The 24,743-nt window shown below is 40.5% G+C and overlaps 2 protein-coding genes across 2 annotated transcripts; one reads left to right on the top strand and one right to left on the bottom strand.

The window, feature by feature from the left end:
• The first annotated feature begins 68 nt into the window (after positions 1-68).
• On the top strand, positions 69-11,325 carry trmt2a (tRNA methyltransferase 2A). Its single transcript, XM_088935720.1, has 12 exons — positions 69-183; positions 1,039-1,693; positions 2,374-2,482; positions 4,433-4,614; positions 4,807-4,921; positions 6,325-6,440; positions 6,533-6,644; positions 7,445-7,567; positions 7,895-7,970; positions 8,677-8,793; positions 9,518-9,614; positions 10,195-11,325. The coding sequence occupies exons 2-12, from the start codon at positions 1,050-1,052 to the stop codon at positions 10,379-10,381; spliced, it is 1,878 nt and encodes a 625-aa protein (XP_088791846.1). The 5' UTR covers positions 69-183; positions 1,039-1,049; the 3' UTR covers positions 10,382-11,325.
• dgcr8 (DGCR8 microprocessor complex subunit) lies at positions 10,961-24,743 on the bottom strand. The gene is made up of 14 exons (XM_088935719.1): positions 24,632-24,743; positions 22,028-23,090; positions 21,405-21,570; positions 20,900-21,042; positions 20,158-20,488; positions 19,183-19,380; positions 18,965-19,066; positions 18,343-18,441; positions 17,965-18,047; positions 17,499-17,599; positions 16,858-16,964; positions 16,131-16,258; positions 15,039-15,152; positions 10,961-14,321 (listed from the first exon to the last, which is right to left on the bottom strand). Exons 2-14 carry the CDS (start codon positions 22,751-22,753, stop codon positions 14,238-14,240), a joined length of 2,382 nt encoding a protein of 793 aa, XP_088791845.1. The 5' UTR covers positions 22,754-23,090; positions 24,632-24,743; the 3' UTR covers positions 10,961-14,237.

The following is a 24,743-nucleotide window of genomic DNA, read 5'->3' as shown; positions in this document are numbered from 1 at the left end:
AGAAAATGAAAATTATTTTTGTAATTAAATATATAAAGGTTTAAAATGAATCTCCCGCCATGCTTAGCGTTGTAACGCGGCACTATCTTTCCGTGCTAACATGGTTGCTCACGTGTGCAGCTGAATTGAGTAAATGCGACAGTGTAGGGTTTAAACTTTTGGACTTTAATAGCGAACGATAAGGTAAGCCGTCTTGCTTCATCACGTTTAGTCCTAAATCGCTGGGGTTAAATAAGATTTCATACGTATATGAAGACAGCAAAATGAAATTGTGGTCTATAAGCAATGACATAAATTAAGTGAAGTTTGCAAAGACCTGCGAATCAGACAGCACAAAACAAAAGAAATATAACAAAAATCTTAAGTGAGTGAAGTGGAATTATTTAGTTATTTAAATATAGAAACGTAATTGCAACTTGTGGACTAAAATGTATTTAGTGTTATGGTTAACCACGTGAACTGCGAGCGTTGAAGCAGGTGACAAAATTCAAGTCCTCCTGTGTTCTGTATTTAAAATCCTGAAAGGCAGAGTAATGTAAGACATTCCCTATTAATTTCCATGTTAAGATGGAAACAAACACAGTGAAAGCTAAAGAATCACAAGTAATACGTAGTACACAAAACAAAAATAACACATCACAGTAATATGTGTGTATTTTTGTGTATTGAGAGAACATAGGAAAGTTTTGTACTCAGACCATGGGTGTTCCTCCAGTGTCCTGGCTAAATTCCACGATCTGGCCTCCCTAACATTTCACCCTTGACTCGATTGCTGAAGCAGTGTCTCTGCTGATGGCCCACAGCCGCTGCCACACATCAGCGAGAGGGGCTGCACCTTGGTGATGGGTGAACTGGGTGCTCTCCTATAGGTGAAGCACTTTGAGATCCATTGGGGGTGAAAAGAGCTCTACAAATGCAAGCCATTAGCCTTGTTCAGTTTAACAGATTATCTCACAAGGAGGTATTGGATAATCCTTTGGTTTTACAAAAGGAAATGTACCTTGAGCAATGATTTCTCTTCTTGTGTTTGCTCTCCAGGGTCTGGAGACATGACGGATGCAGCAGAAAGTGTGGTGGAGGGGGCGACGGAAGGGGATCGGGGGGAGTTCAAAGACGCATCCTTAGAAAGAGAGGCGCACGGGGAAGACAGCGATTCTGCGAAAGAGCCCCAGCCCGAAGGCGAGGAAGAGGAGGGCACCTCCAGCGTCTACCGCTACATCAAAGACGAGCTCTTCACCTCGGAGATCTACAAGGTGGAGATCCAGCACCTGCCCAGGTTCATTGGCTTCAACGACCTGAAGAAGTTTCTGGCCAAGCACGGCCTGACGCCGCACAAGATCAAGCTCCTGGGGCGGCAGAACTTTGCCTTCGTCACCTTCAAGAGCCAGGAGGAGCGGGACAAGGCCATGAAGGCTGTCCATGGGCTGCTGTGGAAGGGCCGGGTTCTGAGCGTGCGGCTGGCCAAGCCCAAGGCGGACCCCATCCTGAAGAAGAGGCAGCAGCAGCAGCTGGAGGAGCCCGAGGGAGGGCAGGTTCCTGCAAAGCGCCACAGGGGAGAGGAAGGGACAGAGGAGGAAGAGCCGCTCAGTAAGCAGATTGCAGATGTGGTGACGCCACTCTGGAATGTCCCTTATGAAGAGCAGCTAAAGAGGAAAGAGCAGGAAAGTGAAGGAATCCTGCAGAGACTGGCAAAGTTGGTAACTTAATACTTTATTTGTGATCCAATGGGATGATTGCATGCCACTTAAAGCAGGAACCTTTACAGTCATTTACAGGACGGTTCGATAACTTTTTGTTTTTATTCCGTGCTGACTAATTGATTTAATCTTATTTTTTAATTACACATAAATAGGTTTATTTTTAAGGTGTTATGCCTTTGCTTGCTCACAGCATTCAGGCCCACCTCTATAACTGCACCTATGCTTGGAATATTCTCCGTCCATACTAATGGAAGTATTAATATTACACCGTTAATTAATCCAACTGCATGGCTGAGAGTGATATGTAACTAACTGGGAGAAAACCCAGAAGACAGTAAGCCCTCCAGAAAGTGATTTTGAGACCCCTGCCTGCATCTTAAAATTTAAAAACTACGTCTCTCGTGTCTTAGATTGTCCGGAGAGCTACCTAGCAGTGGAATGCTGTGAAATCTGAGCTTCTGAGATAACCTGTTTTCGGTAATGCATGTTTTATGGTTGAGAAAGCAGGTTAATTTGTTTGCAGATAGCCATGTGTGGAAGTGTTCATACAATCCATTTGTGTTGGTGCTAATGTATTGCTATTGGGAGCATGGAAAACTCCTTTTCAGTCAAACAAAACTATTCTTATTTAAATCAATGACCACGGATCTTTTTCTTTCTTGATTCTCTTTAGAGAAATCGGCAATAATAACAAAGCCATGCTGCCTTGGCTATTTGTTCAGAAGCAGAAGTACAATAAAATGTGTTGTCCGCTGGAGGCCATTAGACCATCTCCAGTGCAGGTACAGTGGTGCATGCTGTTTATTGTTCCTGATCACTCACAGATTGCCTACGTTCTTGCTGCTCGTGGCAACCACAGCCTTACTGTTGAGTCACTCTGATAAGGTCATCATTTTGTACTGATTGGGCTGCCTGGCAACCTGAATTCAGGTCTCTTACTGCGTCAGCCTGTCATGTTAGCTATGCGGTCCAGACCTGGCTTCAGTGTTATCATCTGGCTGTGGGAGAGGCAGCCTGCCTGGCAGCTGTGGGCATGGCTGGGTGATTAAGTAAGCTCCAGATGCACGCTTTCATTCTGGTGAAAAGACCAGATGGTCTTTTCACTGGTTTGGTGTACTGAGAGTAAAAAGAAACTTATCACTCTTTTGTGTGCATGTTTTTGGTAAAATAGATGATCTGAATGTTCAGTATTAAATGTTTTTGTCATTTCAATCATGACCGAATCGCCTCATTACAGAGAGTTGATTGGGCAAAGGTGATGAGGTGATTAAAGATGAAATAACCTGTTGACCTGTCGGTCCTGGTGGGGGGGGGGGGAAATAAAAAGAAAAACATAGGGAAGCAACTTGCTTTGTCTTCAAGAGAACAATGCCTTCATGCCATTGATCTGATAGAAGCTGAACTAACTCGGTGCACTGTGGCTCACTATCTTGGGTGTTACCAAATAGCAGTTTCTAACCTGGCAAGATATTGCAGCCAAACCCAGGCCTTCAAAGGTAGCTCATGATCTTGACCCCTCACCCAGATTGACACGTAATTTTTTTTTAGTTTGAAGGTCTAGGTAGGAGTGTATAGTCGCTATAGAATCCACTTGCAGTGATTGATTACAAGCAGGCTGCACACTATATGGATGAAGTCCTAGAACTTTACTTGCTGTACGTTCTTAGGGTTTAGAATGTCCAGAATTCCAGCAGCACAATACATAGTAATACATTCAAGAACATTTTGTCTACATTTAGCTATTTATTTTTCAATCTGGATGTGGGCTTTGGATCATTGTCATTCTAGAATGTACATTTTTTGCTAAGCATGAGCTTCTTGGCAAAAAGAAACAATTGTCTGGCCAAGATGTCCTGGTATGTATTTTCTTATCTTAAAAAGGTCTCCTGAACAGCCCTAAAACATTAAAGATGGTGGGCTAGAGTGTTTTCTCTCTGACCTTAACCAATGTATTTCATTATTTCATAACCCAGGTTGATGGGGAAAAGTTCAGAGGCCTCAATATAGTTCCAAAGGTTTCCAAAGAGCAGAATGTTACTGTAGATTTGTTTTGAATTGGTGTCGAATTTAATTTAAAGGAATACTTTAAGACTGTTTTGACCTTCTTGTTTTCTGGAATTCATTGAATTATTTGCTTTGTTTCCATGCAATTATTATAACGTTATAGCATTATTATTTGTAAGGGAAGCATGTTACCCAATTCATAACTCACTCTGCTATATGATGTTTTTAATCATATTTCATCTGAGATATTAATAAAGTTGAAGGGCATTGTATGCCTCATGAATGATAAACTGTACATATGGTACTAGGTTACCAGGTTAGATTGTTTTGTTTTCAGTCAGATAAAGCAAAAGAAATTGTAATTAATTTATTTTTATAATGTATCCGGATAGCTGCTCTTGGATTTCAGTGTAACAGTGCAACTTCTGAGATGATTTAATGGTACAGGGAACCATTATCCAGTATGCTAGTTTTTCCAGTAAAAATAACAAGAAACCTTACACAAACTCAAAGAAGAGTGAGGGGAACCTCTTCAGCACAGGTTCCTCCCACATTTTCGAGCTCTTACAGTGTTGGAGTTTTGCGGGAATGTGTTTGATCAACTGGAGATCTCCGGACGGGAAAAGCACCGTATTCCGTCGGCGGATGGGCGGGAGTTCTTGGTGGCTTTGTTAACGCAGTGGAATTTTAAAGGAGTCATGTTTTTTTCTTTTAATTCCTTCCGGCAGACGGAATATCGCAACAAGTGTGAGTTTCTCATTGGAGTGGGAGCGAACGGGCAGGATAAGACGGTGGGGTTCCGGCTGGGCAAGTACAAGGGGGGCTCCTGTGCCGTGGTGAAGCCTTCCGACACCGTGCATGTCCCCCCGGCAGCCAAGCAGGTGGTGAAGTGTTTCCAGGATTACATCAGGTGAGAGCCCCTCTTGTGCCCCTCTCTCTTCCTCATCTCGGTCATATCCACGAGATACGATTCCGTTCACCACAGACGCCACAGAAATAAATCTCGGTAGTCCTCCACAGGCAATTGCATTTTTGCGAAGGGTTTCCTTGTTTTTGTTTTCGCTTCGCGGTCACCGGTTGTCCGCGTCTCGTTGTCTCCCAGGACCAGCCCCTTTCCTGTGTACAGCCCTGAAACGTACGAGGGTCACTGGAAACAGCTGACAGTGCGGACCAGCAGGACGGGTCAGATCATGGCATTGGTGTATTTTCACCCCCAGGTAAGGAAACCCGAAGCTGCTCAGTTCTGATTTGGGAAGCAGCTGTCTGACAGCAGTATGTTATAAGGCTAGGCAGAGCCCCTTTTAAATCAAGCTCATATGGGGGAGTGTTGGGGGAGTCCTAGCAGCAAAAACGATACATTCTGCACTACAGATACATTTATCTGATATCGATATCCCGATTTCAGTCACCTGCTGCTGGGCAAGTGACTTGTGCAGCATGATGTTTTCACAATCATCAGATTCTCCTGCAGCAAACAACAAATTTGCACCCTGCTCAGAAAGACGGAATGAACTCATGGTTCCAAATGAGTATCACAACTCATTGCTTTAGTTCAGAAGCTAATATACATTCGTGGACACATTTTTCAGCAAGACAGCTGTGACGTTAGATAATTGTGGCATTAGAATGTCCCCCGAAGACAATACTAAAAGACCGTCAGAGATGGGAGAGGAATGGCTTAATTATCAGACATTAACAAATCGCATCAGAAAAAGGGAACAGTGGGACTGAACTGTATAATAAAATGCTTAACTGTCTTTTCAGTGTTCATAATTGCTGTCTTTGTGTGTGTTGAAGTATTTCTGCAATGTGCAAAAAAAATCAGAGGTCTGAATAATAGGATTTTCAGAAATGTTGGATTCTTGCTTAAACTTGTCAACAATGAATTACATTATGTTTTATCAGCATTTATTCCACTCTTGTCAGGACTTGGCACAAAATTAATATGTGGGTACATGTTGAGCTGGACTCAGGCTGTGTACCTGATAAGTGCCAAGTATGGAATCTGTTTCTCAGTAGCCAAGTTTCCAGCAGGTTGGACAGATGGAAAACACAAATGTACCCATTGAAATCCTGTTAAACAGTTTCTGCAGCAAATGATATTGGAGAAGGCACTGAATATAATTATCTGGATTAGATTGTGGAGAATTACATAATGTTTCTATAATATTTATATTATATCAGGTTTTTTTTGTTCTACATAAGAACTTTAATGACTCCTGATCTCTGGGTTTATATTATGCTTTCTATAAATTTTAAAAAAAGACTGTGGTTCACTTTAATTCTTTAAATTACTTTGTGGTATGAATCTGCTGGTGTACCAGTATCTTTTTCTTTAGGAACCACATGAGGTTCCTAATGTCATTCTCCACACTCTAATCCAGATAATTATATTCAGTGCCTTCTCCAATATCATATACGAGGTTAAGAATAAGAGGAAGCTCAGCTCATTGACCCATCTTGCTTGTTTTGTTGCCTGTAGCCCACAAAACCAGCTTCAACAAAGTGGCTAGGGAGTGATTTCAAGATTTTACCATTTGAAAGCAAAAGAAAAGAATGGAGAGTTTTATACATTGTACACCTCATTGTCAAAACTAGGGTTTCATTCTTCCTGTTGCAGAAACTACAAGATGCAGAACTGGATGACCTGAAGAACTCCCTGGCACAGTATTTCATGGAGGGAGATGGTAAAGAGAGTGGGGTGAGCTCTCTGTACTTCGTGAGAGAGGGACAGAGGTGAGAGTGGTGCCGGTGACGTGTTTTGTCTATAGGAACCACTCTCTCGGATATTGAGGATTGGAGTTTTGTCCTCTTTTTTCTGTCTTTAGAAAGTCTCCAAACCTTGAAGATTTGCCCTTGGAACACATAGCTGGAGAGAAGTGGATACATGAAGAGCTACTGGGTCTCAGGTTCCGGATTTCACCTCACTCTTTCTTCCAGGTAGGCTTCAGGATACACTGACACCATGCCGTGCAGTGTGCAGGATGCAGAAGTTATCATGGGAGGTTTGCATACAAAGCACTAAGCATAAGAACAGAAAGGTTTTAACTGAAAGGCAGTCATTCAGCTCATCTTGCACATTGCTGATGATGTAAAGGTACAGAGTTTGGTGGACAGAACAAGAACAGCCGAACTCTCATTGTTCAGCAGGGCTGGGTAACTTTGCTGTGGTGTAGTTAAGCATTGTGATCTGGAAGGAAGGCCCAAGCTTGAACAAGTCAGTGTATTTTACTGATTTGGGGCTCAGTAGGTGAAAGCTTGAGGGTAACCTTAAAACAGTGGTTTCTATCTCTGAATAACCTGTGCTAACTAATGCCTGCAATTGATTCTTCCTTTGGTGTTTGGTTTAGTTGTTCCTGTATTTGAGAAAACAGAACTTTTGAATGAGGAGATTTAAGCCTTTTTGTTGAGAAGATTTTCTCAAAAATGTTTGATGAGTTACAAAAGGTACACTGAGCCTGCGATTAAGAACTGGGCTAGAGCAAAAGGCAGAATAGATTGTGGTTGCTTAGGACCAGGGCTGGAAAGCTATTGAAGTATACCGCTGGCTTTTCTGTCCACACATACACAGCAGCAGAGAGGTGAGATTTGGCAGAAAGTGTATTGAATGAGGGTGTTAATTAAATTTCACCTGCCCAGATGACACAATGACACAGTTCTCTGCAAGATGCAAGGCGTGTGTCTAACTATATGCACACTCTGGTTCCTGACTTGCAGTCTGTCCACCCTTCCATCCACAGGTGAACACCCTGGCAGCAGAGGTGCTGTACTCGGCCGTGGCTGACTGGGCACAGCTGGATCAGGACAGCACAGTGCTGGATGTGTGCTGTGGAACCGGCACCATCGGGATCTGCCTTGCCAAGGTAAGAGCAGGGTACTCTCTGAGAGGAGCATGCCCAGATCAATGGATTGTATTATAGATTACTGGATGGGTGCTCGAGGCTGGCTGTTACTTCTGTTTGCATTGATCGAGCAGCATCACAGTGCGAGCATTGCACAGTGAGCATTTCACCTCTGGATTAGAAACATAAGACATGTAATCCTTCTGTTTGTGCATAATGCAAAATAAACGTCATTGGTTTTACGAGAACTGGTTTCTTTTGTTTAAAAATGAGTATGTGCTTGGGAGGAAAGATGTCACAGATGTCCTGCGAGTACTTCTCTCTTTTTTTTCTTTGCCTTTTAAAAAGAGTGTGAAGAAGGTGATTGGAATTGAGCTGTGTCAGGAAGCGGTAGAGGATGCCAAGGTCAATGCACAGATCAATGGTAAGGGATGACGTTGGAACAAATGAGACACTACTTAAAATATTAACCTGTGTTGTTTTCTAACCAATCACACATTTTTTTTTTTTAATTTTAGCAGCTTTATTCAACCTGTCAAATTGAAACAAAAGCAAATGTCACACCTCTGTAGTATTTTACTTTTCCTTTCTTAATAATGTACTCTTATTATTAATGCATGCTTATACAACTCTTTGATAGTTTTCCGTTTGAACTCGTATGACCATTTACAGAGGAGAGGGGTGCTGGCGTTGCACTACTTTGCAATGGCCTGGGAGTGATGCCACTTGGGCAGACATCTTACATACTCCAATATGCCTTCTGAAGGCTTCTGATACGTTTTTAATCTTTAAAAACTGAGTTCCAAAAAGCACTTAAAAGGGAATATGCTGGATATTAATACAAGAAGACAAATGGAGTCTTTACGAAGCACTCGGAACGGCTTTAATTAACCTGATTCCTGAAAATGTCAGTCTTGGTTGAGAAATTTTTCCATCATTTTACGTGCATTGGTGATATGGAGATGTTAAAAATTATTTAAATCCCTTCAATGTTTATCTGACCTCTTCCACACTAGAGTCCTGTGTTGTTCCAGCCTCTGAGAGCCTTGATATACTAGTATCTCTGAAACACAGCAAAGCTACAACTGCCCTGAAGGTTCCTGAAACTGAATATAAATGTTTTGTTGCAGGTTTGAGCAATATAGAGTTTCACTGTGGAAAGGCAGAAGACATATTCCCCTCTATACTCAATTCTGTTAGCTCACAAAATCTGTCTGCAATTGTGGACCCTCCGCGAGCAGGACTTCGTAAGTGTTTCACTGATCTTGAAATAATTTATGTTTAATTCGGACGTTTAAAATAATGTGACTAGAATACCATGATATGAAACAGATTCCACGTCTTGTCAGTTTAAGATTCACAGAATGAACTATTGCAAGATCTATCTTGTTTGACTTGGAAAGATAGGGAGCGTTGTTTCCTCTAGAGATCTGGTTCTTTGTTTTCTTGCAGATTACATTTTGTATGCCGAATACTATTGTGATGTGATCTGAATTATTGTGATTAACCAGATCAAATTACGAGGAAATCTTTTCCCGTGATGCTGCAGTATGCATTTCTGATGTAGATGCAAATATGATGAGGTGAGGGCAAAACAGAAGAAAGTCAGGGACAACTTTTATTCTGTTGCCTAAACAAAAGTTAAATTGGTGTATCTTTGTATTTTGATTCGGTGCATTTGAGGATTTGCTAAACTAAGGTATGGATGAGGCTGAGTGCGTGGTTTTTAATTCTTGAACAAGAAAGAATCTGAGAAATGATAAAAGGTGTAAAACTGCAAAGCAACTGAATACTAACTTTGCTCACAGTCAGAAAAGGCCAACTTTAATAATACAACAAAGAGGGTATGATGCATATATTATATTAAAGTTGTTTATTTTTTGATAAGCAAAAAGGATTCAGAATTTAGCCAGTAATTATGTTGCATTTAATGTGAAATATCTTTGAAATATCTTACACTATCCATTCCAGATTCCAAGGTCATTCTGGCGATCAGAAAAGCAGAACATCTGAAAAGACTGATCTATGTGGCCTGCAATGCCAAGGCAGCAATGAGCAACTTCATTGAGTAAGTCAAATTCACATCTCACCTGCCACTTTATCTGAAAACAGTCTGGGTATTCCTGAGTTGGGATTTAATTCAACATTTTCAGTATGCCCGGTTTTTAACATTTTTGATGATTAATTTAGGATGTCGGTTGAGAATGAAGCACAAGTCACAGTGACCTGAAGAATACACGTGTATACAATACAGAATTGACTGGAGCAGTACAAGACAAGCCGGCTACTGAAGTGTACAACAGCAGTGTCACACCATGCAGCTTAACTCTAAACACTACTCCACACAGCTGCTCCTTTCCCGTATTATGATGAAGAGCTGTGTTCCAGGGCTGAATTGGCTAATTGGTTCTTCTCATCTGTAACCTTTCCAATGAAAATGAAAAATTAAAGGTCTGCAGTATAATCCTGCCTAGAAAATACATGCTCAGGTCTTACAATTTTATAATAAGTCAAGCTACCTCGGACATCGATGCTTAGTCTTCCTGTGTACTAAGTTCTGTGCTACACCCTTAAACTAAAGAAAGATATAATGGGGAAAACTGAGAAGTTCGTGGGATTTTAACACAACTGCCTTCTGTTTCTTCCAGTCTTTGCCGATCCCCTTCAAACCGTGTGAAAGGATCTCCCTTCCGGCCCATCAGAGCTATGGCACTGGACTTGTTCCCTCAGACTATGCACTGTGAGCTGCTTATACTGTTTGAGAGGGTGGACTACAGTTCCAACAGTGGCTTGAGCAGACAAGAAGAGCCCCAGTCTGAACCTTCAGCTAACTAACCGGCCAAAACTTTCCTTACTGTTGCCTTACAAGGAAGGTGCTGCCAACATCTAAGCTTGGCCATCTTTCGGAGAATTTTGAAATGGCAAATGTGTATTCTTTTAACTTTCCTGTTTTTTTTTAAATTAATTTGTGCTGTCTTTGCAAAGCAAACCCAGCTCTTCCGGGTTTCGTTATCATGCAAAGATGATCGAGAACTAAATCCCCATCCCCTTCAGTCCTCGAGGACCACAGCTCCTTTAAATCACTGACTTGCTCAATAATTTGCAGGTGTTCTCATTCTTTAGAAATGAATGACCTATAAATCTTCCTTGAACAGGGTTCTCCGAGGTTTAGCATTAGAAACCCCATTCCTGGCTGATTTAAATGTATTTTAAAAGTACTATTTTTTGGACCTTTTTTCTTTATTTTCATAAGCTGAAGCATTTGAACACCATTCAGGCATTTCCTGTTTTTGTTTGCTGGTTGTGTATTTAACTGCAAGGTAATACTTTATTTCAAGTGTAACCTATTACCCGTGTCTGAGTAATTTATTACTGAAACAGCTTGTTGAGTACAAGTAAATGACAAACACATGCCTTGTTAGTAAAATGTGGAATATGTATTATTTATTAGTGGCAACAGTTAATAAATATCAAGCAAGGCATTTTTCAGTATGCAAGTATTTAATGCATTAAGAAATGAAACCCACTGACTACTGGCGACACTGAAACTTGTGTATTGTATTTCAAAACTTAGGTATGTATTGTCATATACGCATGCATTTTTACATAAATTCTGCTTTTACCAAGGAGCAGAAATCAAGCATCGATGAATGTTTTAGACCCCATTGTAGGGGGCATAAAACTTGTGTGAAGCTCACACTTTTGCTTCCTCTTGTTTATAAACATCAGGGAAAATGTACTGAACTGAAAATAGATTAATATAAACGGGGCTTTAATTGCACCTGCTGTGGTAAGACAAAAGTTTTATTTGCATAAACGAATTTCACTGAAAAAGTCCACACACGTAAGTCACATTACAGGACATACTTCATTTTCTAGGCAGCGTTACCTCTAGCAAAGAATTCCACACTGTTACAAGTCAAACAGTAACATGTAAAAAAAGCATGTTTCAGCACACACTAAAGACACTTCTGCAAGACAGACTCAATGTCAGTACTCTTTCTGGGCAGTTATACGAAAAGCACATTCTTAAAGCATCATTCTAATCCTTATTACAGCAGCTTTGTGCTCATGTGCAACAGTGAAAATGCCTTTTGAACAAAAATATTAATGCAGTAAGCATTAAGAAAAAAGCATACGTACACTGAAATAATTCACACAATGACAGTGTACAGTAGTTGAAATGACTTTTGTTCCAGCAGTTATTGCATTTTTTTTCCTCCTGTATATTTGATGCAGCAATCTAGTCTATAAAAATGCATAAGACAGTATTATTTAAGCTTTGGTTCACACTGCTTCATTAGCTATTTTACTACTTAATGGAATTTTGTATTAAATGAAATGAAAGTTTTTGTTCGAGGTAAAGGAGAGTACCTTCATTTTCCTTGATTGACAAGTGCGATGAATTAAGTAGATGGCAAACAGACATTTACTGTATACAGACACACAACCCATTAAGACAATTAAAATCAGCACATGCTAAAGGCAATGTTTTACCAGAATTTCAATATCACTGACACGTCATCTTTCACTCCACAGCAAATACTGTAGCTTATTCTCACTAAATAACAGACTCAAGTAAAAGAGCTTAGTGTTTCCCAAAACATTAAAGGGACTGTTTTCCAGCATGTTCCTTTGCGTTCGCAACACAAGCCCTTTAGCGAAAAAAGTATGCTAAGGCAACACATACCATTACCATTTTGATTTAGTGTAAAAAGAAAATAATCCAGAGTTACAATTTCCCACTATTTGAATCTGAATTCCTAGCTACCACTGGAGGCTTACCTTTATGAAGCAAACACTGAACATCTCAAGTTACTTTGTAGCAACTACGAAAGCTTTCAACATGCACATTTTATCTCAATTAGGTGTTCACTTCCAATGCAAAAAAAAAACTAAAAATAACAAATAATAAACCAGAGCCTTGTGCACATTGTTGTTACACAAGCCAAACTACAGTACCTCAAGCCCTTGTGCTTGTGTTCTCCGCAGCGCTGACAGTTGGAAAGCATGACGTTAGCTTGGTAGACCAGCCATTAAAACTGACCTTTTGATATGTTTCATCCTGCATTTCCAAACAAAAGGCAATAAAAATACTTTCTTTTTCTAACATATACAAAGCTATTATTCACATGTCTGTCCTTAAAAGTTTTAAGATTGTTAGCATGGATTTTCAGCATGCAAGCAAAAGGGATTCCCTTTCCTCCTTCCCTTGCCCCGGTTACATTTTCTGTAAACGAAATTTGCACAGTAGCACACTTAAAATGATCTCTTTCCACATAACGAGGCTTAGTCTTGCTCATAAAATTATGCTTTTGAATGTGAACAGGGTCATACTGTTTGTTTAATGGGCAGATGAATACTGCAGCTGACTTTCATTTAAGTCACACTGCGTGGCTTTCATGTGTAGTTAAAGATCCACCTTTAAACTCTGCACCTGGGGTTCTGGTCCTCAGGGAAAGAAACTTCAGCAGCTTTTCTATGTGTTGCTAGGTTAGAAACAGCTCTTTACCTAGCTTAAGTGTTACATTTATCCAGTTAAAGGTTACACTAGACAAATTCAGTCTTCACCCACAGCCTTAAGGTGTGCTCTACGGATTATACATCACCTAAAACATACAAAAAACATTAATAAAAAAGACTCCTACGATGTAGCATTTTGATCTGCCCTATGTAGATTTCCTTAAAATGCAAAGAATGCATAGCATTTTGATCTACACTATGTAGACTTCTTTAAATACTAAGCTCTTTGTGCTGGTTTACAGACGCTTGCAGCTCACCAAACCTGAAATGGAGTAAACCTGCTTTGCAATGGGCATATTTTGAAGCAGTTATAGAGTTGTTGTCCAATTTCTGCCACAAACACAGAGCTACATCCAGCTACAGCTATAGCTACATCCAGCTACAGCTGTAGCTACATCCAGCTACAGCTGTAGCTACATCCAGTACTAAGCTACAACTGTGATAAAAAAAGTAAATGTAGATTCCCAGTGAAAAAAAAAATGTTCCCAGACTAGAGTCAGTTTTTGAAATTGTTAAGCAGTTTTTCTTAAGTAAAAGTAATCAATTTTGGGTATTGGCTTTCAGCTGAAAGGAACTGACTGGTAATTATAAATACAATCTTGTCAAGGTTCACATTAAAAGAAACCGCTAGTAACCACTGTGTTAAGAAATGTAGGTTTTCCCAAACTGGTCAGCACATTTGCTTTTGTCAAAAAAGAGCTTTTGTCATATGACAGTAAACAATTCCAGGCAAGAATCAATTCCTTTCCCTCCACAGTTCAAATAACTGCATACTTCTGTGAATTCAAAACTTTACAACCCCACTGAGGTACAGGTACCAGTAATTTGTATTGAATTACGGGTAATCAGTAACTGTATGTGGTTCATCAGATGAGAGAGAAAAAAAAAGTGCTTTAGGTTAAATATGAGTAGAGATGAATGCAGTTCAAACTATACCTGTACTTCCACTAGCAAGCTTATCCTGTAATTATTTCCATTAAATGTGCCAAAATAAAAGATTTCCATCACTTTAACAGTACTTCAGTTACAGAGGTATCCTTAAATTTAAGTTATATTGCCATTTCACTCTGCATAATGCATCATCCAAGCAGGTGGGTGTGGACTTTGCTCCGATGGTAATGATGGATACCATTGGTCAGTGCCATTTTGATTGGTTGGTTACAGTTTCCTACACATCAACAGTACACAAGGGCTCACTGCCAGGCTGGGCTGATTCCATTATGGTCATTTTTGGCTTCTTCCTGGTTTCTTCCTGCAATAAAGATTTAAATGAAACACTTGTTTTGTGAATGAGAACCACATGCTACAAAAATGTAATAGTGTGTGCCACAAACCCAAGTTTCATGAGTGCTTCTTGATTACTCCAGATAAACGGTTTCCAGTCCCAACCCAAAGCTTCCACACACCTGTTGATTTTTTACTCCAGTTAAGCTCTGGTATGTAGTTGAATTCTAGTGCCCTGCCCACAATTTGAACTCTACAATTATTTTCAGTTCCTAAACACTTTGGAGATTACCCTTTAACAGCTGCATTTCATATGTACATTAAGATCATCAAGTTTTGAGCAGCAGAAACAAAACATTGAAAAGTCTTCAAGCAACTTGTTAATTCATTTAAATATTCAATTAACTAAACAGCCCAGCCCCAATTTAGTTCATACTATAGCTTACCTGCTTCTGAAGATTGGGAAGTAATACAGCAAATACTGTTTAAATTAAGAGCTCTCCTGAAGACTAATGAATACTCAAGAGTATAGTGCCTAAAGAGCTAGAAATTTCCTAGTTTAGCAAGTCAGCTGCTTGACTGATTATAACTCAATTATCCAGTCTTTTAGAAATTGGTTGCCTATAAAAACTGCTAGAGTTTGGGTGCTCCAGGAACAGGGGTGATAACCAAAACCATGCAAATTAAGACAACAGCAGCTATAAATCAGTCTTTTTATGGGTGTCACCCTGACTGGAAAGCTCACCCTCTCTTTTGCCAGTTTCTTCATCTCTTCCTGCAGTTTGTTCAGGATATGAAGGTTTGGCTTGTTCTTTTTGGCATACTGCTGAAGTTCAATCACACTCTTGTCTGAGTTTTCCTGCCAAAAAAATTGAGATAGATCAATGAGGGTGCAAAACAACACCATCACGGACACACAAAACCATTCAAGGATTCTACACATTTACTTCGTCCGTACCCAGTTACTGGCAGGTCTATGTCTTGCAAACTGAGCTCTCCCGTCTTACTCTTCCTTTTCACTGAAGTAATTAAGCACAGGAATCAGTTTTAATAAGAATACGCTCCCCTTGACCGTTCATGGTCTGTACATAAACCCAGAAATCAAGGGATTTCAATGATATGGCCTCCCTCAAGAACTAGAAAGGGCTATATAAGAATGACAGCGTTGATGTACATTGCCAGTTGTCATCTTGACAATATGGCTGCCCATTTAGACACGGCTTCATCATTGGCTAGCAGAGTACTGGTGTGAATGTACGGAAGCTGGGCACACATTAAGATTAGTTCTCCTACAAACATTTCAGACAGCTATTTCTGACCACCGACAGAAGGCATGCTTACAGGACCAGATAGCTCCTCAACCACTTACAAGTAGTAAACACATCACAACCTTTGGAAAGAATTTGGTGAATTCAGTTGTGAACTGTGCAACTCACTGCCCACATTCACGAGAGACTCCAAGACTGCCAACATTATTAAATCTCTCTCTCTTTAATGTATAACTTAGTATGAATCTTTTTTTACTGGGGCAGTTTGTTGTTCTTTTTTCTCTTACAACTTCTGTTACATGTACTATGAGTGTGCTCCTGCACAGCGCTTTGAGTGTCTGGACAAGCGCTTGCAAATACCGTATGCCTAGGTATGAAATATATGTGTGATCGTAGGGGGAAAGATCATGGAAATTACATCTGGACCTACTACCTTCCTATCATCCCTGGCTTGTTTTAGAGACTGTTGTAATGAAAGAACAGAAACAAGCATCCATAATCATTGAATTCTGAATCCCTGTAGCCTTCTTTTTGGGATTTTCACATCTCGGGCTAAAACGCTAGCGTACCTTTTTCACCATCTTATTGCTCTCCCTCCCATACATGCGGAGGAGTGACCCCCAGTTTCTGACGTGTGGATGAAGAAGCTGCAGGATTTTCTGTGAGGCAAGCTGCTTCCCCACTCGTTTATTTTTACCTACAACCCAAAAAATGAAGAAGTGCATAACCTCTTAAGTTTTTCACTAGATCCTATTCTCCAACTTACAATCTTAACATGGTTGTGGCAGGCTTAAACAGGACTCCATTTAACACGTTATCTGAAACACATTTCATTTGACAAAATAAGCTATGATTACTGAACACGTGTATCTGTTCAATGAGGCAGTACACATCCTTCTAATGAAAAGAAATCACAGTGTGTGGGATCATAAACAGGTCCCTTTAAGAGGTCAATCAGACTACATACTGCAGTACCAATGCTCTAAAACACAAGATTCTGAAATGCAGATTGTTAAAACATTACCCTGCTTACAGTAAATATATTATAGACAAACTGCTATATTTATACAATTTCAACCATTGTGCTAAACCAAAACCTATTTTCCTTAAGAGAAAATCACACAGATCTTTCAGGATGATAATCTAAGCATTACTAAAAGACACTTAATAGTTTTGTACTTTTAGTTTGTAATGCTGAGAAAGTCAACCTTTTCTATTTAAATAAACAGGAGGTAAATTAATGTATCATGTAAGTCTTATGAATACAACTGACAGGCTTTAAAGCTCTGTACTTACACCATCCTCGTACAGTGTGTTTCCCACAAGTCATCACATATTCGCTCTTCTGGTTTTTACCAGGAATCACCTCAAATTTTATGCTGGTGTCACCCATTCCATGGTTTCTAAAAAGAAAAAAAATACATTTTATACTTGCAGTGTAGTGGTAGATTGTCCTATCAAAGAACTGCAATGACCTTGTGTCTGTCATTAGAAATCTCCAAAAATACAGCCTCAAAGACATTTGTAATATACACCCTGCCTCTGTTATTAGACTCCTCAGTGTCTATTCATTGAAGAACAGCTTCCCTTCTCGACACTTGAGTTTCGATTATCTGTCGATAGTGATCATTTCTGCACGATTTTGTCTCGCAGACTACAGCAGGTCCTCGCCATTCACTGCAACGCTTTTCTTGTTCTGCATATACGTCCCTCCTTGTGAGTTGTGAAGTGAAGTTGAGATGAATGTTTGGAGAAAGGGCAGGAAGTTGTTTAAAACCCATATTGTGTGCATTACTGTACTTGCGCATATTTTTGTTGTCCCTTTTTCCATTGCTTCGTGTGACTTCAAAATCCCCGATAGTCCTTGCAAAAGCGACTTAAATAACTTGTTGGAATCTGTGCCCTTCTTAAATTAATTCTCTAAAAAAGTCCCTTACCTCTTAAGGCACTCATGAAGAATCTGATATGGTGACAGCAATCCTGCTTTATTGGTCAATTCATATACCCGCGAGTCTTCAATACTGATATGGTTAAAATACTAGGAGGCAAATAACACAAAACAGAAGAAAACATTATAATTGCAAAACAGCCACATCTTTTAGCAAGAGACCTGAAGGTCCCAGTTATATTGTAAGGCTTTCAGAGTAATACCAAGCATAGATATAGATACTGCAAATTGAGCTTGAAAAAAATGATAAAATGGCTATTAAGTACAACTACATACATGCCTTGTCTAAACAAGATTACAAACAAGAGGCAAATCTCCTTGTTTTCTTGGTTGGTTCCCAGTAGGTTATTGATCCACAGATCTCTAGGAAACTGGCTTTGGCAACACAGCTAGGCAGATTAATATGTTGTCACTGGAAATACCAGCAAGACCTTTCTTTTCTAATTGAGACTCACCTCCAATTCATCGCTATCTTTGGGCTTTTCGTCAGATGTCTGTTTCACAAAATCAGGAATAAGGATTTCCAGTGTTGCTCGAGCTGGGAAAAACAATGCACAATTTTAAATTTTTGCCAAGCGTTACATGAATAGGATCTTTTCATTTTAAATTGCACTTGTAATTGTGTTTTATAAAGTAGACCTCTTTAATTGCACCAAATAGGAGGTGAAACAATGGTGCTTTCACAGCTTCTTATTAAAAAAGCATAAGAGTTTGTGGTACTTTTCCCTGTGTTTGTAAATTGTACTCCAAATGGGAACAATTTGCAAGCTACACAATAAATATGCAAAAGCTACCATTAGACTTTTAAAAAAAATATATGTAAAAGCAATTACCAGCTTTATTCTTGGCAAGTTTCTTACTGCTTGCAGTTCCTGTGCCATATGTTACTCCATCTATAATGACTGAGGCTCCAAAGGGCTCACTTGGGTTTTCTGGAAACAGAAACAGCTTTCAAACTCTTACATCCTTGAACAAAGGAAAAAATTGCTTTACCCCCCCCAGGGCACCCACACAATCTGGTTCCGTGTTATCTTCTGCAGACTACATATTAAGGGAGATACTACTGGGTTGAAAGTCAGTGTGTTTGATTTGTAAGAGATAGGAAGGCATGGAGACCTGGCAGTTAGTTCCTCTGCCCCACAGGTCTTGGGCTGAAATCTGAATTGGGCGTGTTCTGTGTTGTGTTTGCATTTTCTACCCTTGCCCGCATGGATTTCCTGCGGTAGTATCCTGGTATCCCACTATCCAGAGCCGTACCGTTCAGGTTGAACAGTGTCTCTAAATGGACCTTGCATGTGTGTGTGAGTGAATGAAAGTGAATGAATGAAATCCAACCAGGATGCTGGATCAGGTTGCAACTCTCTAAGGAGTGGTTACTGAAACTGGACAGATGGATTGGATACATGCAGATTTAAAAATGTGATTATAGCAAAGAAATACTAAAATACTACTCACCACATTCAAAAAAATTATAAACTGGTCGAACCTTGAGGACCCGCTGCATGTACTCATGTAGAATGCACACCTCCGACTTCCCATTTGGATTTATGACAAACTCTGAACAGGAAAGAAGAAAGTGCTTAAAAAGAGCAAGAAATACAGAAATCGAACATTCCAATCAAGCCCTTTAGTCCTTTTGTAAGGAAAGAGCTGCCCCTGAAATCTTTGTGTACCTTTCTTTGTAGGGGCGTCTTGTACAGACAAAGTGATGAGCTTCTGATTAGCCGGCAGGATGGGCCTTTCTGCCTCAGCCTGCTTCCTCTTCATCTCTCTGTTGAACTGCCTCCTCTCCGCCCAGGTCCGAAACTTCTTCACAGTGACTTGCTCAAAATCAAAACACTTTTCCAGGTAACTCCGAAACTCCTCAATGTCTGCCACCAAATGAAAACAAAAATAAAATCATTCGTCTTATCTCTGCAAGGATGGGCCATTCTTACACAATCTGCTTTACTTCAGCTCAATCTACTTAACAGTTTACAAAGGGAGACATGTAGAAATCTTACCATTTCCTAGGCACCATTCATATAAAAAATCCTCTTTATGACTTGCAGTTTAATTGACATAAACACCCACTTTCATCAAAATAATAAATCCAAAAAACACCTAAATATTACATTCAAGTGAAATCTATTCAGTGAAGTAGAGAGCAATTCCCCAATGAGAAGGAAGCTGAAATTCATTTCTCCTTGTTCCTTTACAGCTCAAGTGCCAACACAGCACAACAGTGTGAAAGCTACCGAAATGTGTACTGCCCAGGAAAACACTATTCCCCCACGTCTGAAAAAAAAGGATGCAGCAGGAACTTCAGATGAGAATGTTATTAATATATACACACAGTTCATTCCCATGTTCACACGGGGTTGTTTCTCTCATCTTCCAAAGACATGCTGGCTAGGCTAACAGCTGTCTCTAAGCAATTGGCCCTGTGTTCATACGTTTGTGTGTCCGGGGTGCAGTCCCACCTTGCTCCAGCTTGCCACAACCCTTACAAGGTAGAAGCAGCTTTCTGGATAGATGCATTACTGAAAAAAAGCATGCATGGTTGCACTGAAAGAAAACTGTAAAAAAAAAACACCTACCCCTGCAGGCACTTCCCTTATATGAAAAAGAGAAATTTTACCAACCCTTCCTGTCTCCTGCCCCCTTACCTATGGATTCGTCTTTGCACACCTCCACCTTTGCCTTGACCTGTCCCAGGGCTCCCTGTGCGGTGTCAATGGTATGGGGATCCTTGTCCTCCGAGACCCCTCCAGCAGGAACTGCCTCTTCCCCCGGGACCCCCGAGGCGCCAGCGGCAGACTCCTCTGGGGCCGTGGAGTCCGGCTCGTCCACCCGCTCCGTGTCGGGGACCCCCTCCCCAGTTTTCACCGGGGAGTTCCCGGGGTTCGGCGTCACCTCTCCGTTTTGTTCCCTTTCCTCTTGCTCCTTCATTTTTTTGTAGTGCAGGCAGGGAATGCTGCTGGTCGGAGCATCGTGTTTCTGTGACAGGTTCAGGGGACAGGTGAGCCAAAACTTAGCCAGCTTTCGGTTAAAGCACCATGTACCTCTCATGGCACATAAATACTTTATGGATATTTTTATATGAAAAAAAAGCCACAGTTCAGCGCACTGTAATCTGCCATCATCTGTGCTATAAACACAGCGTGTGAAGTGGCTTTCTTAAGTATGCCAATGATACATCTAGAATTATACTAATACACTTCAGTGGCAGCTTCTAGGAGTTGTTGTCTCGTTATACTGCACAACCCTGCCTTTTCATCTGCTTTCCTTGGGCCAACATTTCTACTAAACGCTTTAAGACTGCAAAGTACACAACTCAGGATTACCTTAGCCCTTCACGCACACAGATCGAAGCCATAACAACCACTGTACACATAAGAAGTCTCATACCCTAATGCTCCCTGTTCCTAAGAAGTAAGGTCTTGACCAGGTAACTACTCTGGTTTCCCTGTGAAGGTAGACTGGAATGCCAGAGTTATGGAATGTCATGATCCATCCATCAGGCAGTGGCTCTGTAGGTGGACGACCTCGACCTACAAGCACATAAACAGGCCTTCGGTTACTGCAAGTCAAACACTGGTCACCTAGACAACAAGGGTGAGCAAGAACCATCATCAGAATTCCCTACGGCACACTCACAAAACAGCTTAAATCAACAAATCAGAGGACTGCCCAAAGCTTCACACTGAACAACTATGGACTTAAATGAACCCAAACGGAATTAATTCCATTTGAGGAACAGAAAAATGTTCTCAATGGTTCCCCACTATGTAATAACATAAAGCTGTTAAATGTTGCTCTTCAAGTGAAAAAAACAGTGACAAGAGTAAAAAGCCAAAGACCAAAACAAGTGCGTCAGCAACACGATAAAAAAAAGAAAAGAATGAAAGCTCACTCTTTAGCACAGTTTTAATTTTGGTCATCATGGGCTGGACGCTGGTCTCTCCGTCCGACTGATGGTCACTGTCTCCGCCATACTTGTCCTCAGTCAGCCTCATCTTCTTTTTTGGCACAGGCAGGCCCTCCTCCAGCAACGCATCCACATCATTATCAAAATCCTCCTGGAAAACACGGTCAGAGAAAGAGAAAGCTGCTCCTAGCCTGTCAATCTTCCAGCCACAGGCACAGCCCCTTTATGCCATCCTTTGCTATTGATACCAGAGAGGCACTTTGCACAACAGGAGCCATGCAATCACCTGCGACAAAGCCATACTGTAATGTCAAGTCTGGAGCTGGTCTAGACTGCAGCAAAGATCTGGATACAGACCCTACCAGATGCGATACAGTCTACTCAACAAAACAACCAGCCACATCTTGGAGAAAAAATTTTAACCTCTAATTAAAAACTATCCAGTTTAAAAAAGATTTGATAAACTATACATATAAAAAATTTAAACAAAGTGATCCACAACTGATGAAGGCATGTGAAAATAAATAAGGTCACGGTGTACAATGTAGTGGAAGGACCATGTGTTCCACAGCAGCAAACCGAACCATAAAAAAAAAATGCCAACTTACCTCATAGGAATAATTCAGGGTTTCCTCATCTGCTTGCTCCTGCTGAACAATCACCTCAGACTGGAAACCTCCTTGGTCTCCGTCTCCAGTCTCCATAAAATTCTCAGTGAAATCCTCGAGTTCATCCAGAACCGCAAATTCTACTTTCTTCTCCAAGTCAGCCTCCACGTCCTCACCCTTCCTCCCTGCATCTACAGTGGCATCGCCCTGACCCTGCCCATCAGCTAACCCCAGATCGGCATCATGCAGCTCGCCATTTACGCCATCACTGCTAAGCTGGGTGTCCGCCTGCACCTCCTGACCCTTCCCAGTGTACAATACCTTCCTGTCTTTGCTCCTGCTGCTCTCTGTAAAGCTCACACTAATCTTGACGTCTTTCAGTAGCTTCAAGTCGGGCAAGAACTTGGTGACGGGCGGCGCGTGCCGAGCAGTTCTCGGGTTCAGGGGGCTTGAATCTGGCTCGTCTGCGAGACGGCTGGTGAAGGAAGCAGATCCCTTCGCGAGGAGCTGTTCGGCGCCAGTCGTTTCAGTGTCCCCTGCTGGGGCGTCTGTCTGTCCATCACCACCGGAGCTAACGTCCATTTCCTCTGCGTCACTGGACGTTTGCAGGGGAGGTGGTGGAGGCTGTGTGCTTGGCGGCAACGGTGGGGGACTATTAAGGCTGTCCAAGCTCAAAGCATCAGGTGGCCCTTGTGGGAGGGGCGGCAGAATTTCATCAGTCTCCATTTCAACAATGTATAATGCTATTCTAAAAATACAGAGAAGGAGGAAATGTACACTACTGAATTATTAAAAAATGATTATTTCTTTCCCCTTTAATGGAGGTTTTCCACTACTTAAAGACATGTGGAGAAACATTCCTCGTTACTCTTAAACACACTCTCTTTTGGTCATGTAATTGTTGATTATGTTAAGCTGACTACATTGTTCTTTTCATTAATGTAGACAGCTTTTTAGAATCACTGTCTCAATTATTGGAAATCACAATGCACTCAGCTTAAATGTTGCCCATAGCTAGGCACTGTTCGTCTTCCATGGTCAAGCCTTCAGCGGAAAGTCCCAACTAGGAAGGAAAAACAAAAGAAAAAGAGCTCAGCGGGCAGGTGTCTTATTTTGACAGTGTTTCTAGCATTCGGGTATTTCTCTATGATATCCTCCATATTAAACAGAATGTTTGAAGACTGCCTCATATTTGAAAGGCATCAGCTAGATAGTTCAATTATAGTGTTTCATACCTAATAAAGACAAAAGATTAAATATTTTAGGGCACTTAAAGGCTGTGTTTTCCAAATAAAGTCAACCATGATTTGTATGATTTGTAGGGCAGCTGTTATCTGCTTCTGTTGACCCCTACCTTGCCTCTACGGTCACTGCATATTATCTTTAATTTGTATTTTCATGTTTATATTCACTGTAGATATCTATTTTATTGCACTGAGCATCCACGTGGAAAATAATGACTGATATTATCTAGTCTATGTTTTTATACAATAACTGAGTTTTTATTTATTTTAACCGATATCTGAGCAGGTAACCGTCCAATTTGTATTTCACGAGGTGTCCAAAAACTACTTTTTAAAAACGTACGTATAGGAACTCAAATTGTGTTAAAAAATTAAACTGCTGGACTAATGACTTTTAAAGTACTATTTGCACAACCTACACACTGGGAGAAACAGTCCTTCTTGTAGTTTATAACACCCTTTTCATCCTTCACACTAAACAACTAGCTAGAAAGGGACTGATGTCTGATTAACGACACCCCAATAATCTCATTTCAACATTTTAAAGACGATCAGTCTACTTCCGATCTCTTTTGATAGTACCGTACGACCCCACGGACCAGAATTCGGCGTCTGGTCTGTTTCCGAACTTATTTACATGAAAACAGAATAACGCGATTTAAAAGGAGAAATTTAAATTTCTCGTAAATTAAAAGGATACAAAGACACGTTCTCATTCATACAGCAGTAACAGCCACTGCAGAACACGATTTATTTGATAATATCGGGACTTCTTCTGCCGATTGTGCTTGATAGAGATTATACTTAGAAACTATATACTAAAATGTCACCATAAGAAGTGGATATATCTCCATACGTAACTAAGCCAACTAAATGGGGCCTGTAACGCCTATCAGTGTCACGCTTTGCAAATGTAACTGTAATATCCTTACACTTACAGAACAGATGGTTTTTTGAGTGTCTTCTTGCCCGCAGGAAAGAATTTTTTCAAGCCTTCACATTCATACGATGAAAAATAATAGAACTCCGTGTCGGGTGGAAATCTATTATGTTTTATTATTTTTTATTGTTTTATTTAGGTTAAACAAATACTGCTAGGTGTGGGTTTTCGGAAATATCTTATTACAACAAAGGGACAATTTTCTCCATTACAAAATAAATTCTAAATGTCTATCACATCCTGAGTTAACTTAATCACCCTGAATTTTGAAACATATATGAAGCTCGTTAATTTAATTTTTTTTGGTGCTCCAGACCAAAAAAAAGACTCCCCCCCTCCCCACAGTAACTCTTCCGGTATTTTAAAAACCGAAACAAATCGATAATCATCTTAGTCTCCCCACAGCGTCCAATTACTTACCTTGTAAGTAATAAATTTCGTTTTACACGCTTGAAATTAGTTTAAATTGTCAAGAAAATTATCTTCCATCTTGCTCACCACCGCCGCCATCTTTGAAAGAACACCAGTGCCT

This window comes from Atractosteus spatula, chromosome 17, assembly GCF_055471065.1.
Source record: "Atractosteus spatula isolate fAtrSpa1 chromosome 17, fAtrSpa1.hap1, whole genome shotgun sequence".
In the NCBI taxonomy this organism is placed as follows: domain Eukaryota; kingdom Metazoa; phylum Chordata; class Actinopteri; order Semionotiformes; family Lepisosteidae; genus Atractosteus; species Atractosteus spatula.
Note: the sequence above shows the minus strand (reverse complement) of the source record. Positions and strands in the feature narration are given on the sequence as shown.

Coding starts and splice junctions, on each gene's coding strand:
- dgcr8 (XM_088935719.1), bottom strand. CDS start 22,753: ATGGAGACTGATGAAATTCTGCCGCCCCTCCCACAAGGGCCACCTGAT. Junction 15,153..16,130: donor GCAATAAGATGGTGAAAAAG/GTACGCTAGCGT, acceptor TTTTTTTGGCAG/GAAAACTCAGACAAGAGTGT. Junction 14,322..15,038: donor AGAAACTGGCAAAAGAGAGG/GTGAGCTTTCCA, acceptor TCTTTATTGCAG/GAAGAAACCAGGAAGAAGCC.
- trmt2a (XM_088935720.1), top strand. CDS start 1,050: ATGACGGATGCAGCAGAAAGTGTGGTGGAGGGGGCGACGGAAGGGGAT. Junction 1,694..2,373: donor ATCCTGCAGAGACTGGCAAA/GTTGGTAACTTA, acceptor GATTCTCTTTAG/AGAAATCGGCAATAATAACA. Junction 8,794..9,517: donor CCCTCCGCGAGCAGGACTTC/GTAAGTGTTTCA, acceptor TATCCATTCCAG/ATTCCAAGGTCATTCTGGCG.